The sequence below is a fragment of the Trachemys scripta genome, chromosome 8 (genome assembly GCF_013100865.1).
Source record: "Trachemys scripta elegans isolate TJP31775 chromosome 8, CAS_Tse_1.0, whole genome shotgun sequence".
NCBI classification, from domain to species: domain Eukaryota; kingdom Metazoa; phylum Chordata; order Testudines; family Emydidae; genus Trachemys; species Trachemys scripta.
The window spans coordinates 90,682,059-90,697,812 of NC_048305.1; the positions used below are offsets into that span (position 1 = coordinate 90,682,059).

The window sequence follows — 15,754 nt, forward strand, 5'->3', positions numbered from 1 at the left end:
ATATATATATATATATATATCTCACCTATCTTATCTCTTTCAGATCCTGAGACCAATACAGCTACAACACTGCAAACAGGATAAATATTGTCATATTTGCACCATCTGAACAAGACATTAAGTTATATCCCACCAGCCTCTCTTGTTGCAACCGTCAAGCAAATCTAGTGTCAACTACCGCCATCATTGATCAGCCAGCCAGATGCCACTTCTGGGAGCGCATTTGTCATAAAAAACAGGACATACAGCCTATCTTCAAAGGCTTACTTATAGGACGCATATAAACCTCAGTGATCAGCAGCAGACAGAGTTAGGGCTTGTCTACACTGCAACGTTGTCAACAAAACTTTGGTCTTTCACGGGTACTTAAAAAAGCCCTCCCTGCAAAAGACAAAAGTTTTGCCGAAGTAAGTGGCGGTGTGAACGCGGTTTGTTGGCAGGAGCGCTCTCCTGCCGACACAGATAACGCCACTCACAGGGCTGGAAGTATTTTGTCAGCAAAAGTACAGACAAGATACTGACAGAGCGTTCACACACACTAACTTTTAGTGACAAAACTGTGTCGACTGTGAGGAACTAGCCTTGTTGCTAAAAGCTGCGTAGTGTAGACAAGCCCTTAGCATCCTAACCACTATCCACAAAACTCTGTTCCGTTCTGTAGATGAAGAAATCAATAGAACTTCAGCAGTACTGTACCTACAGTTATTCTTTTCTTTTTAAATGGAAATCATCAGAATGTTGGAGGAAGGAATTAAGCAGATTTTTAAAAAAGCAACACAAGTTAGATTCAATTGACGACCTCTGCTAAAACTCCACTTAATTACGGTTTTCAAAACTGTTAATTAGAAGAATCATCGGTAGCCCTGGTGCAGTTCTAATGAAGACAATCAACAACCAAGGATCATAGCTGAGTTTAAGGGAACACTTCTCAATATAAGCTGCTCTCTGAATACCAAAGGGAATGATTCAGACCCTAATATACAGCTCAACAGATTGACACATGCTTGGTAGGGATGCACAGTTTGTAGCATAATGTTCTTTCAGCATTCAGAAGAATCTATATTAAACTAGAATACAAGATAATTAATATTTGGCAATAAGCGTCTTCCTTAACATGTGAAGGCAGCAGGCACATTTTGCAGTGTTGTTTGCACAGACTGTACATTACCAGTGTGGGGAACTAGGCTGCTGCACAAGACCATGAGATCCCCCCCACCCCCCAGGAAGGAGCAATTGTGTCGCAAGTGCTTATTTGCTTATGCTTTAACAATATTAAAAGTATTAATTAAAACCCATAAACATATATGTGAAATTCAGTGTTAAAACCTAATAACGTTTTATTCTACAATGTTAGGAGTGTGCCAATGTATCGTCAAAAAATACACCCCTGCAAGTTAGAATGGCAGGAGTACCCCACCTGGCCTTCAATCCAATATTCTGCACATTTACTCATAGCAATCTAGTTAACTTTGACCTTGTGTTAAATTTCTGTCTAGTGATCTTATCCTTGTTTGTGAAGAACTGATTCTTGCAGAGTATGAGATTTTTGTTCTGTATGCAGAAGGACTCCTTTACTAATTCAATTATTGGATAGTCACTGAAAAGCTTAAGTATTTCAGAGAGACTGTCACTTTTGACAGTGTCTAGCTCTGTATAATTTGGTCATTAGTTATGATACAAGTTTTAGTCAAGGTATTTGCCAACCATGACTTTTTACTTTTCCTAATAATGATGAAACCTTTAATAGTGTTTTTAGTGCACGTATAATGTAAAATACTAGTGAAACAGAAGCTAACATGCCTCCCCTTTAAAAAAAATTGCATTAGCAATGACAATTTTTCCATCTTCTCACTTTTAAGATTTCCACGTCAGTGACTCAGACTGGTAAAGTGACAGTTTGGTTCGTTTAGTTGACAAGTTCAAACATTCATCTGTCAGAGAGAAAATGAATGCATTCATTTTCAACAGGCAGCCTTTCATTCTGAAGTTACCATGCGCTCAGATTACACTGGTCTACAATTTTTGAGAAGTCGTCTGCTTCAGAGATAAAATGCGCTATTGATTATGTATTTTGATGTGCTGAATTCAAATATGACAATTAAAACAACTGATTGGCTATTGTTTCTAAGATATTTAAGTTTTTACATTTTATGCCTTCTAAAAAGAGTGGGAGCTCATGCAGGAGTGGACTGATTGCAACTGAAAAGGTGGACAGACATTTATAAAGGGGGAACAGTTCTGCCCCCTGGATGCCTCACAGAAATACAAAACAACTCCTATAATACTGGTGCCCATTTTTGGCTGGGATGCTGAAGTTGCATCATACTGGGGGACCAGTCAATTCACCTTTAACCAACATAGATCCCTAGCCCAGCAGTTTCTCTTGGATGACACCAAACTGGTGCCAGGGGTCACAGGGAAAGCTCCATGACCCTAAATCAATTCCAATCGCACCACTACAAATATGCTGCTGTGGGTAAAGAGATGGGCAGCTCCTTGAAACTCCCCTTCCCTCCCTGCTCCTGATACAGCATCTAAATATGAATGGCTCCTGTGGCCAGCTATGTACAGGATTAAAGGTGCAGGAAGCAGTGCCCTATTCCATGTTTTCTGCTTCTACTCTCACACTACCCCATTTTGCTGAGAGAGCAGGAGTCCCACCCTCCAGATACACCAATGGATCTTCCCTGGCATCAAGCAGCATATACCCTTTGGGGAGGGAAGGGACAGGAGGAGCAACAGAGGAAGAGGAGACCAAAGAACAACAACAATTCATTCGAAGTGGAAGGAAGACAAGAGGAGAAAGATCTGAGTCCAAAGGGAAGAGAAGGAACAGATGGAGTTCTACTGAACCACATCCTGGCATGATGGGATAGACTGGAGGAGCGACGGCCTAGTGGACAGAGACCTGAGCCCAATTCCCAGCTCAGCCACAGATTTCCTCTATGACTTGGGCAAGTCATTTAATCTACCCTGTGCCTCAGTTCCCCATCTGTAAAATGGGGATACCATCACCTCACAGGCATGAGGAGGAGGATAAAAGTCATTAATGACCAAGGCACACTGATGCTACAGTGATGAGGACCACATAAACACCTAGACAGTGAGGCATCACCAACAGCAACACAAGGGTCAGGAACTACCGCCCTTCCCTCACCTTTAAACTTCTTCTCTTTCAAGTTTCAATTCCTTTATAATCAGTCTTATCTTGCTTATGCTCTTCTAGAGCCATTTAATTATTGGGCTCTCTCTGAAGAGGAAGAAGTCTTAAGAGTGAAAACCAACAGACCCACCAGAGGTTACTTAAATCTATTGTGCAAAGGTCACTACTAGAGCTGGGACTAGAATGAGAGCTGCTGGTTCCAATCCAGTGCTCTACATACATCTTCCCTGAATGCAGGGTTCTTAGAGACACTTCTTATATAGTGCGTTTGCAGACAGATACTAGGATAGTGATGGAGACGATAGCAGAGATGAGTTTCCTATATTTTGACAAGAAGCTTCCACAAGCAGGTCACCTCAGCCTGTGAGAAACCCAGTGTGCTAGAGATGCATGTGCTGGCAGCAACAGGTGCAGGGCTAGGACACTTTCCCATTTCAGTAAAGGCTTTTTCTTATACCTTAAGAAGGAAACAAAAAGCCATTAAGCAAACAAGCATTTAAAATGCACTTTAATATTCAGACTAGCTCTTGGAAGTTTGCAATGTTGATAGGACTGTATTTAACTTGAAATGGGGGGTGAAGGCAGACATGCAAGGTCAGGAAATTAAGCCAGATAAGACCCTTCATTTAGACAGCTAACAAACCAAGAAAGTCCCCTTTAAGGCAAAGGCAAAGGCAAATAAAAGTACACAGAAAGAGAGCAAAGGAATCAGATTTACTTCAGCTTACCAACATCATTAGGGTATTCTCCATGGGACAGCTCCCAGTCCAGGAACATTTTTCTTCCCTGTACTCTTGCACATGCTCTCTGCTCCCTTTTGAGGGAGACTGAATAGTCACCAAGCCTCCAGGGCTAACCCCACCCTGATCTCTTGCAGATTCCTGCAACAAGAGCAGGCAGCTGTGGTCCTTGCAGCAAGTTAACCCTTTCTCACTCACTTCCCCCAAAGAATCAGGACTGTCCTCCCTCCTGGTGCAATCTGGTCCATTTCAGAATAGGAGGGGAGGGATCTTTAGGGCTTTTTAAACATTGCTTATCCATGGGTATAATGTAATCACTCATAGGGATAATTTAGTATTAGCAGTATCCAAAGAGGGAGTTACTCTACCAGAAGCACACGTATAATCACCATAATTGTCTCTTAAATATCATGGCAAAACTTTAACAAAGAAGCTCCCAGGAGTATGCTCCAGCACCCTATGCTGAGAAAAAATATCTTCCCGTTTCCCCTAGTGGTGATGACTCCTGTAAATTAATGGCAGAGTATATGTTAAATTTACTGTGGCAATAAAATAGAATATAATTCAAGTCAGAGTGGGAACTACAGATCCATTCAAAAATCAAAAAATGGAAGATTTCTATTTTCTTCTACAGATCAGTGCTGCTTTCATTCTGAGAGTATTAAATGCTCTAATGAATACATGGGGTTCCATGATAGAAGTCTGACATGGTACTTAAAGGAGCTCAGCTAGCTCGGCAACTGACTTTGCACAGGTGCTTCAGTTCCCTGACCATTTCCAAATTTCTGGCTCGTTATGCCACATTTTCCCCCAAAGCACTTCACTTTACAGATCTTGGAATTGTTTTTTCCTGAAGTCATTACCATGGCAACATCAGGGATGTCATTTGAGTTTTGTTTTTAAACAAACTCTAAGACATACGAACACCTCTATAATTATGATCCAGCACTTCTCTTCTAAGTCAATGTTAAGCCACACAACAGCTCTGTGATATAGGCAAGAAGGGATCTAATCCTGCATTCCCTGGGGCCCCAGAGCTGCCAGTGAAGTTTCTGAGTGCTTCAGTATTATCCCAATTTTTACAGAAGGGGAAAGTTAAATTTATGACTTGTTCAAGGCCATAGGGAGTGTCAATGGAGATTAGAATTGAGGATATCCTAACTCACTTCTTTCCCTTAGACTATGAGTCTTGACGCTATCTTCCATGCTTGTCACTTAGTGCCTTTCATCCGAGGATCTCAAGTCATTTTATAAACATTAATGGAGATATACAAACCCACACTTAAAATGTGAAGGTGATTGTTATTTCTAAAGGACACTTCTCTGCACAGGTGACTCCTTTCAGCCACTCATAAGGAATAATATTAAGTGCTGCATTTGTCAAATATACTTGCAAGACTAGCCATCAAAATCTAACAAGTGTTAGAGAAAATCCTTATCCCATGCCTATTTATAACTGCAAATTGGAGGTGATCAGTTATATGCTGTGCACCTCCGAGATTCATCTAATTTAAATGAGACACTTAAAGCACCAAAGTGCATAGTAGTTTTATAAATGGAACTCACTCACATTAATGAAAATTACCTGCATAAATCTCTCGGGCATCCAGGAAAGATTAGACCCTAAACTCTGCTTCTAAAGAATTAGCAAATTTGAAAGAAGAAATATTTAAGCTACAGCTTTTGCTCATTTGATCCAGTTGCCCTTTTAATTTTTGTATTAGTTTTTCAGTGTTGTTAGATTCCCTAGAATCCTTCAAACACAGGTGTACAAAACGCATAACATGTATTGCTATTATAAAGCAATACCTGAGATGCTCAGTCCCTGTCAGAAACATACCCCATGAGCAAGATGTGCTCTGACAGAGTAGATCAGCAGAGCACAGTAATCAATTCCAAAGGTTTGCCTACCCTTTGGGATCCCATTACAAAGGTTTCATTCCTGTACTTCTAGTAAATATCTAGTAAAAAAAAATAAGACCTGCAAAGTGAACTTTTAAAATGGTACAACTTTTGTAGCTCCATGATGTAGCGGCTTAGCAATGTTGGAGAGGCAGTCAGCTAACAAGCCAACAGGCTGTGGTTGCTCTGCCGTGACTGGTTATGTGAAGTATACAGCAGAAGGAAGAGGTTTGTTGCACTGTGGTCTAGTGCAGTGTTTTCCAAAGTAAAGTAGAGCGTGTAGCCCCTACCCCCACCTCGCAGTGGAGGTGGGGCGGCATAGAGAGGTCTCAATTGTTCTCCAGAGTCTCAGCTTTCATTACAAAGAGTCTCTAGTTGTTAAGGTTGCAAAGAAAACCTCAAAAAAGTGACCTGAGTGGAAGTAATGCAGTGATGTTCGCTTGGGTCTGCAGACAGCCTGAGAAACAATAGTGCTGTAGTGTGAACTGCCTCCTTCTTCCCCATGCGGGCTAAGTCAAATGTCGATGATATTTTAAAATGTAAACATTGTTGATGTTTCATTGCTGGTCTAAGAATGCAAGAAGATCTACACAATCTACACTGAGGGACCCCTCATTTTGGGTAGGCTTTTACAGCACAAGAGGGAGCACAATTGGTTACATTCTCCTGAAGTGGGGTTCCACTTTCAAAAGTTTGAGAAATACTGGTTGAGTGGATAATGCACTGGAATGGGAGTCAGGAGACCTGGAGGTCTATATCCAGCTCTCCCACTGATCTGCCATGTGACCTTGGGCAAGTCACTATTTGTGACAACTCTCTGCCTCTCACCCTTCGCCTTGTCCATTTTGGTTGTAATCCCTTTGGGACAGGGACACAGTATATGTTTTTACGATGGCTAGCATGATGAGTTCCAATCTTGGTGGGGCATCTAGGTCCTACTGTAACACAAATAGGTAAGGGAATACAGCCTTTGATGAAGCACAATTGTGATTTTGATTGATTAATTTTGATCAGAGAGAGGGTTCTAACTGAAAGTTTTGATTAGCTGTTTTCTATGAAGAGTAAATGATGTTTCTGGGTACTGTTCTAGTGAAAGAGTTATAAAAGGCAGTGATTTATCATATTTCTTGGCACTAACACTTGTTTATGAAATTACAGTCTACATCTATCAAAGCACAGATGCATTCTCTCAGACATTCATCTAGGACATAACCAGCATATTACTGGAGCACAGTTCCATGTAAAATGGTCATACATTAAGATCATCATCCAACTATTCCTTTATCGGTAAACATTCACACTTTTTTTGAAGGTTGCAAGTGAGACAATTCTCTAGGACAGTGGTTTTAAACCTGTGGTCTGCAGACCCCTGGAGGTCCACGGGTTATATGTAAGATTACCAAAGGGGTCTGAAACTCTGTTTGACATTTTTTAGGGGTCTGCAAATGAAAAAAAGTTGAAAACCACTTCTGTAGGAAGTTGGTAACCTAGCCAATTTACCTCTCCTCTAAACCCCATTCTCTCCTCCCTCTCAAACCCAAAGTCAGGAAGAAACAAGGAAAAAAACTTATCTGACTTGACTGATCATGTCCATTTCCCTTCATAATGCAGGATAATAGTCCAAGGCAATGACAAGTCGATGATTACAAATATAAAAGTATAAGAACTGCCATACTGGGTCTCCCCAGTATCCTGTTTCCAACAATAACCAGTACCAGAGCTTCAGGGGAAATGTACAGAACAGGGCAGTTCGAGTGATCCACCCATCTTCCCCTCCGGGCTTCTAGCAGTCAGAGGTGTAGAGTCACCCCAAACATGCAGTTGCATCCATGACAATCTTGGCTAATAGCCATTGATGGATCTATCCTCCATAAACTTATCTAGTTCTATTTTGAACCCATTTATACTTCTGTCCATCACAACATACCATGGCAATGTGTTCCAAAGGCTAATTGTGCATTGTGTGAAAAAGTACTTCCTCTTGTTTGTATTAAAACTGCTGCCTATTAATTTCATCAGGTGAACCCTGGTTTTTGTATTGTGGGAAAGAGTAAATAACACTTCTCTATTCACTTTTTCCACACCAGTCATGATTTTATAGCCTTCTATTGTATCTCCCCTTAGTCGTCTCTTTTCTAAACTGAACAGCCCTAATCTTTGTAGTCTCTCCTCATATGGAAGCCATTTCATACCCTTAATCATCTTTGTTGCCCTTCTTTGAACTTTTTCCAGTTCTATTATATCCTTTTTGAGATGGGGCAACCAGAACTGGACAGAGTAGTCAAGGTGTGGGCACACCACATCCTGATATTAAACGGATATTATATTTGATCTTAGATGAAAGTGTGTGGAGGTTGGGGGGAGAAATAAAGGATGTACAGGCACAGACAATCTAAAAATGAGTCCCTACTCACAATTTTGTCTTAAATTTCTAAGTAATGGTAGTTTAAAATAAATATATGATGGCACCAGCACCCCCTAAGCATGTTAGTTTTACTGTGGTAAGTAATTTATGCTTATTCCTGCTAACTTAGTCCTTCAAAATTACATATCAAATTAAATTACATATCAAAGCACCAGCCTGTGAGTATTACATATTAGGCATCAGTAGAGTGCTGATTCTATTATGTATATGCTCATGGCTGAAACTCCAGCTTCTGAAAAGCTAGTGTGAAGTAATGTTTTCTCCACTGGACCAAGGAGTTAAATTGCACTTTTTATGCTTTTAGCCTCAGTCAATAAGCATATATGTGGTTTCCAATACATTTAGCTGTTAAATAAATTTAAAACATGAAATAAATTTGATATCCCAAAATGCACAGAGCGACAGCAGTGTATAAATTCTATAGTCACCATGACAAGGGTGAGATGAGAATTGAAGTGGTGGAAAGAATTGCAAGTTACTGAGGCAAATGCAAGGGACAAACCAGAAAGAGCAAAGATATTGCAGGCAAAATAAAAGGATCTGTAATTGAGATCGGATTCCTCATTGGCACAAACTGAAAAAAAGCTAAAATTACATGACTTACATGACTTTAAGAGGGGATCAAGGGGTAATAGAGCATACCCATATATCTAAGCTTAGAGGAGGAAAGCTTCTGTAGTCATTGACTAGAGACAAAACAGAACATCTAGAAAAGTACAGACTGGAGAAAGACAGCATGGATTAATAAGAAATCATGACTACATCTGATAAGTTTCCCACAATGACAATAAGACACAAGAGTAAAGCAGTAGAAACGTCACTGAGATTTCAAGAAAGTTTTTAACGTTACACTGTACACATAACTAGTAAGGTTTATAAGATGTACTGAAAATCCCAATTTAAAACAAGGTCTTTGTAACAGAGGTTAGTGCTCATTGGGTACAACTTGGGTAAGAGTAGGCACATCACAACATGGCAGAGAACTTTGTTACATCCACTTTTCACGCATACTTTACATCCCCAGGTGTAAAGATATCACAGAGTATACATCTGCTATATTGACTCCCTGGAAGGAGACTGGAGCATCTGCATGAGTGCCAGGAATGAGGCCCCGCAACTCCATCTGTCCATTCATCAGGCAGTCAATGAGCACAGCTGGGCGACAGCAGAACCACCTGATTGGCTAAGGCAGTCAGGTGGCTTGGTCTTCAGCAAAGCAGCTGCACAGGATCAGGTCTAGTCAATGCACACACCTATGAATTCTCTGCCTCCCTACGCTTATCGCATTCCAAGCCCTGTTCCTGCCTAGATGTACCCTGCACCCAATCACACTCCAGTCCTGCCTTTGCTGTCTTCAGATAATCTGGTTCTGCCTCTCAGCTCTGATGCCTGGCGCTGATTCTGTCTCAAACCTTACCTCTGGCGTTTGGACTCTGACCACTAGGTCTGACTACCTATGACCCAGTCGCCTGACAATGAGGCAAAGTATCTTAGACATAGACATAGACATGGAGTGGGGAGGGATAGCTCAGTGGTTTGAGCATTGGCCTGCTAAACTCAGGGTTCTGAGCTCAATCCTTGAGGGGGCCACTTAGGGATCTGGGGCAAAAATCAGTACTTGGTCCTACTAGTGAAGGCAGGGGGCTGGACTCAATGACCTTTCAGGGTCCCTTCCAGCTCTATGAGAGACATATATATGGAGATATACCTATTTTTTATATTAAATTAAAATTTAAGCACTAGGTAAAAAAAGACCAGTATTCAGACACTAACTCAAGAAAGAGAAAGGGGCAGGGAAGATGCCACTGAGCAGGAACTTGAAGTTCAATTTTAATATTAGCCAATGGTTAAGAAAACAAGTATAAACTGGGATATATAGAGAAATGATTAGATCACAAAGCCCATGAGACTATAACAGTGTTAAAACAGCTGGTGCTCCTTCATCTGGAGAATTGTGCACAGTTTGGCCATTTTATAATAAGCATCTTGAAGACAGTAAAGTTTAAAGATGGAAGAATAAAGGGTCTTGAGTATACGGGAAAGCTAAGTTCATTAGAAGAGGGTTGATAGTAAAGGGTAATGATTGAGGTGCATGTAGCTCACCAACTATTGAATGGAAAGGAAACACTTCTTCACTAAGCTGTTACAGAGTCTTCAGCTATTCCTCGATGCCTCATTGTCAGGAGACTGGGTCATAGGTGGCCAAGGGGGTTTTTAACAGGCTGAGGAAGATAGGTCCATCAATAGCTATTAGCCAGGATGGGCAGGAATGGTGCCCCTAGCCTCTGTTTCCAGAAGCTGGGATTGGGTGACAGGGCATGAATCACTTGATGATAACCTGTCTGTTCATTCCCTTTGGGGCACCTGGCATTGGCCACTGTCAGAGGACAGGATACTGGGCTTGATGGACCTTTGGTCTGACCCAGTATAGCCGTTCTTATGTTCAATTCGTGCCCTGCAGATTTTCCCACAGAGTGACAGGGTCAGGAACATGAAAAAAAGATAGAAAAAAATTCTTTAAGTAGGTAATTAGCATAAGAAACAGACAAAGAGGCAGTAAGAGAAACTGCATAAAGAATGCTAGACGGGAGGGTGACACACTACAGGATACAAACGCTGACTGAGAAGGTCAAGATGCTAGTATGAACTGCAGGCTCTTCTGAAATCTGATGAGTGTACCCAATCTGTATAACTGTCTACGAGTATATTTGAAACTTGTATAGTTAAATGTGTACCTGGCTAATGTGAATAATTGTGTATGGTCATTGTAGGAGGTCTGAGGGGATTCACTGACGTCAATGAGAAACTGAATTCTAGCAACATGCTACTGTTTGCATACGTTAAGGTTGCCTCCAACGTATACTACCCCATTTTCCTGAAGAACAGCATTTTATACCATTCCTATACCCTTACGGCCTGAATTCCTCTCCTTTCCTGAACATACAACCACATTCTTCCTCTATTTCAGATTCACAGCCTTTCAGCAACTGAAGCATACTGGTGTCATAGAATCACAGGACTGGAAGGGACCTTGAGAGGTCATCTAGTCCAGTCCCCTGCACTCATGGAAGGACTAAGTATTATCTAGACCATTCCTGACAGGTGTTTGTCTGACCTGTTCTTAAAAATCTCCAATGATTGAGATCCCACAACCTCCCTAGGCAATTTATTCCAGTGCTTAACCACTCTGACAGTTAGGAAGTTTTTCCTAATGTCCAACCTAAACCTCTCTTGCTGCAATTTAAACCCATTGCTAATTTACATAACAAATGTGTGGGTCTATCATGTAGCACCACACTGGCAATTCAGCCCTTAACTACCGCACACTGAAGCGGGAAGGTGTTTGCTGCATTGTGCTAAGTTTTAACTGAATACCAGGTCAGCGGATTTCCTTCTGTGTTTTAGCCAGTGATGTGTCCTGTAAGTAACACTAAACATACTTCAGTTACAGTGAAGCCACCCCTATACACAAACACATACACACAATCTATTTCATGCAATATAGACAAGATTCCAAATTAGGTTTGGAAGCAGCAAACTGAAAGGGTGTAGGCATAGCATACACACCCTGGCTAGATCTCTGGTAGGGTAGCTCTCAAGTTAGGCTACGTCTACACTTGCACGCTTCCCAGGCTACTTTTCCATGTACTGCTAGCCCATGTACCTTGTGCCTGCACCAAGTGTCCACGTGTGCTGTGCTGGGGCACGAGTATAGACCGGGCGCAGGCATATTCCCACATACACACTGGCTGCCTCTTTTCCGTACCTGACGATAGCGCTACCATTTCAGGGACAGTATCCCAGAATCCTCTGCATCATGAGAGACACGCTGGGAACTGCCTGGCTGTGTGTTGCTGGTACTGTATGCTGCCTTCACACATTTTGCAATGGCAGCTCCCAGTTCTCTCTCCCCTCTGCCAAACTGCATTAGAAGATATTGAGCAAGTCCAGAATTATGCCTGCTCGTAAGACAAATGTTCATGTGGTCCAGTACTGGCTGCTGGATGGAATGGGTCCAGAAATATTTGAGATGCCAAAAATGGCTGACTAAAAGACTGAATGAAAATCCACTGCAGTCCCATGGAACAGATGTGCTGGGATTGCAATAGTATGCCCATGGGTGGACCGCTGCTTCTGGTCCTGGAGAATAAGCACCGTGTGGTAGGACCACATTGTCTTGGAGTCCTGGGATGATGACCAGTGGCTACATAACTTCCAAATGAGAAAACAGACCTTCATGGAGCTGTGCAAAAAGCCTGCACCAATGCTCCAGTGCCAGCCCACTCATTCTTGAAAATGAATACCACTCCAGAAGCAGGTAACGATTGCCCCTTGGAAGCTGGCAACACCTGACAGCTACCAGTCAGTTCCAAACCATTTTGAGGCTGAGAAGTCAACTTTTTGGGTGGTGAATGTTCAGGTTTGCTATACTGACCATATAGTAATCTACCCACAGGTGGCTGCCATAACTGAAGTCCCTGAATTATAGTGGGATTTCCAAGGATGGGTGTGAGGGCAGTTCTGAACCATGCAGGGGCAATCCCAATACTTTGCCCACTGAAGGGAGCCGGTGAATATGTGATGAATTTATTCTCCGAGGCTCTGTGGGCTTCAGGGGTTAGTTCATGAACACCAGTCCTGGACACCTGTGAAAGGTCCATGATGCCAGGAGCTCTGGATTGTATTGCGGGGGGTAAAAGGGACTTAACTGCCCAGAAACGACGTGGTTATATCCAGTGTTTCTGTGCCAACAGTTATTTTGGGAGATCTCACAAAGCCAGTCCTAACATGGCTCATGCAGCCATACCCCGACATCACCAACCCAATAAAAAGGGACTTTAACTACCGACTGACTAGCTGCAGAATTGTGTTGGAGTGCACCTTTCGGCATCTGCAAGCTCACTGGCGAAGCCTGCAGATTCACCTGAATGCCATTGTAACCAGAGCAGTTCACATTATCATGGCATGCCATGCCTTGCATAATACGTGTGATGCTAAAGGGGAATATTTCCAGAGCAAGTGGGTACAGGACAGATCCGGTTTTCAAAATCTATACAGTCAGCTGGATCCCTCCCATGTGCACACTACTTCTGGTTCCTGGAAATTCATGATGCTATTTCCTCACACATTGTGGATTAGTGTGGAGCCAGAGTTTGACTTAGGACTGGAACGCGATGGTGCTGCTGGAAAAACACGATCGAACATTGCTACATATTTGTGTTGTGATATACCTCAGTGGGTTTTGATCCCCTGCGGACGATGTTAATGTGCTAACTGGAAGCAGGTAATTGGGCAGGGGCCCGCAAGGTTAACACCTTTGGCGGTGGTTTTGTGCCATGGAGAGTATATATGCACTTTCGTGCCATCATTGAGCAATGAATAGGATCCCTCACAGGAGTGTTGTGCAGATAAAAGCATTAAAAAATTGCAAGGCACTTAGATATTAAGGTAATGGGGGCTATGTGAGTAACTAAAATAGAGTTCTTGACTACAGTAACACATTATTCTGTGCATAAGAAGTTGAAAAAAATATTGGCCATGGTGGCCATGTATAAATTGAAAGGTGCAGAGCATTGTTGCAGGTTCTTGCCATACAGGACAATGCATTGTAATAAAGACTCCGAGAGAAATCGTCACTACTCGCAGGAATGAGCTTTGTTTATTATGCAGTCACTGCTAATGTACAGAAAGGCTATGTTCACTCCTAGACAGTAAGTCCTAGTGGCTAGAGCAATGGACTGGGAGTCAGGAGACATGGGTTCTAGTCCGGGCATTGCCAGTGATCTACTAGATGACCTTTGGCAAGTCACTTTCCCCTCTCTGTGTCTCAATATCCTGACCTGTAACATGGGGATAATGATACTGCTCTCCTTTGTATGGCACTTGGAAACCTACCAATGAAAAGTGCTACATGTGAATATTCTAGCAATTAAATTCCACATGTAATTTTTCTTCAGTTTCTTTCAATTTCAAGTCGTCGTCCTCCACCAGCTCATGTAAACATACAGCACTATAAATTCCAAGAATAATCCTTACATTTGTATACAAATTTATAAAAGCAACACAGAATGACCACATAAGTAATTTTTTATGAGTAAAGCCTTAAGGTTTTATAATCAGACTGCCTACATATAAACTTCATGACATTTTTGAGAACGCTAGGAAATATTACTGCTGTTTCTTCAGAACTTTACAAGTTTGCCTCGTTGTCTAAACAATATTCCTTAACCACAACAAGCAGATATATTTTAAGGAAAGGGTACAAAATAACCCAGTGTTACAAGTGACCTGAGCAAAACATCTGCACTGTGAGCAATTCCCCTCTCCCCCCGCCTTCCCCATTGGTCATTCAAGTTTATTTATACCAAATGAAAGATTTTCCTTGTTTGTGAAATTTACATTATGATGAGCAAAATGTGTTGGCAGTCAAAGTGATTAAATGCTGAAACTTGTCAAAGCCATGAAACTTGTTTTTAAAGTTTACACTAAAACTAAAACTGAGAAAAAACAGCGTGTAAAGCTACTGCCACATCACATGCAAGAAGAATCAGGCCATGCTATTCAGTGTTCAAAACAAAGAGGCTTATGAAATGGAACCTTCTCTTTTAAAAATGCAGAGACACAAAACAAAGCAGACATTGTCTGAGAGATCCTCTATCTCATTGCCAGTGATATGGAGATGTCTCTCTCCTGACTCAGTCGGGAAAAGCACCAACACACAAAGTTTAGATTTGTGGGTATGCAAATTTAAAACAGTTAAAGAAATCCTGACTTTATACTTCCAATGGATTTTAGATAATTTTCAGATTATGAATAATTTAAGAACACTGTACAAGACCAATGTGAACAGCAATTTCATTAGTTTTATTAAGCGTGTTCTTACTGTTACTTTCATATTTGTGTGTTTAACCAAACACTCATTTTCTTCCAATATTCAGCTTGTTAGTGCGAGAGAGCATTACTACACGTCACAGTGGAAGCAAGAAGTTCATCTTACTCCTCCATTGCCTATTCCTCATTCTCTAACCACTTTCAGCCCTATAAACTCTTCTCCATATTCCATATCAGGTATTATTTTTTTCTGTATTTGTTTTATATTTTCTGTCTCTTTCCGCTTTTGCTCAAATCTTCCATTACTAATTTTGCCTTTTTTGTCCTCGTTCTAAATTCAGTCCACTCTAAACCCTGGTCTACACTACGAGTTTAGGTCGAATTTAGCAGCGTTAGATTGATTTAACCCTGCACCTGTCCACACGACAAAGCCACTTTTGTCGACTTAAAGAGCTCTTAAAATCGATTTCTGTACTCCTCCCCGACAAGGGGACTAGCGCTGAAATCGACCCTGCTGGGTTGAATTTGGAGTAGTGTGGACGCAATTCGACGGTATTGGCCTCCAAGAGCTATCCCAAAGTGCTCCATTGTGACCGCTCTGGACAGCACTCTCAACTCAGATGCACTGGCCAGGTAGACAGGAAAAGCCCCGCGAACTTTTGAATTTCATTTCCTGTTTAGCCAGTTTGGTGA

General features: G+C 41.7%; 1 protein-coding gene across 3 annotated transcripts in view; it reads right to left on the reverse strand.

Annotated features, from left to right (window-relative positions):
• Positions 1-15,754, reverse strand: part of DNAJC6 (DnaJ heat shock protein family (Hsp40) member C6) — a 71,012-nt gene that overhangs the window by 46,380 nt on the left and 8,878 nt on the right. Inside the window, exon 1 of one of the 3 annotated variants that reach the window (XM_034779571.1) lies at positions 3,892-3,973. The exons of the other annotated variants lie outside the window; for them this stretch is intronic. Coding sequence (XP_034635462.1) covers positions 3,892-3,940 — 49 coding nt within the window. The 5' untranslated portion in view covers positions 3,941-3,973. Of the gene's footprint in view, positions 1-3,891; positions 3,974-15,754 lie in introns of those variants that run through there. 3 annotated transcript variants of the gene reach the window in all.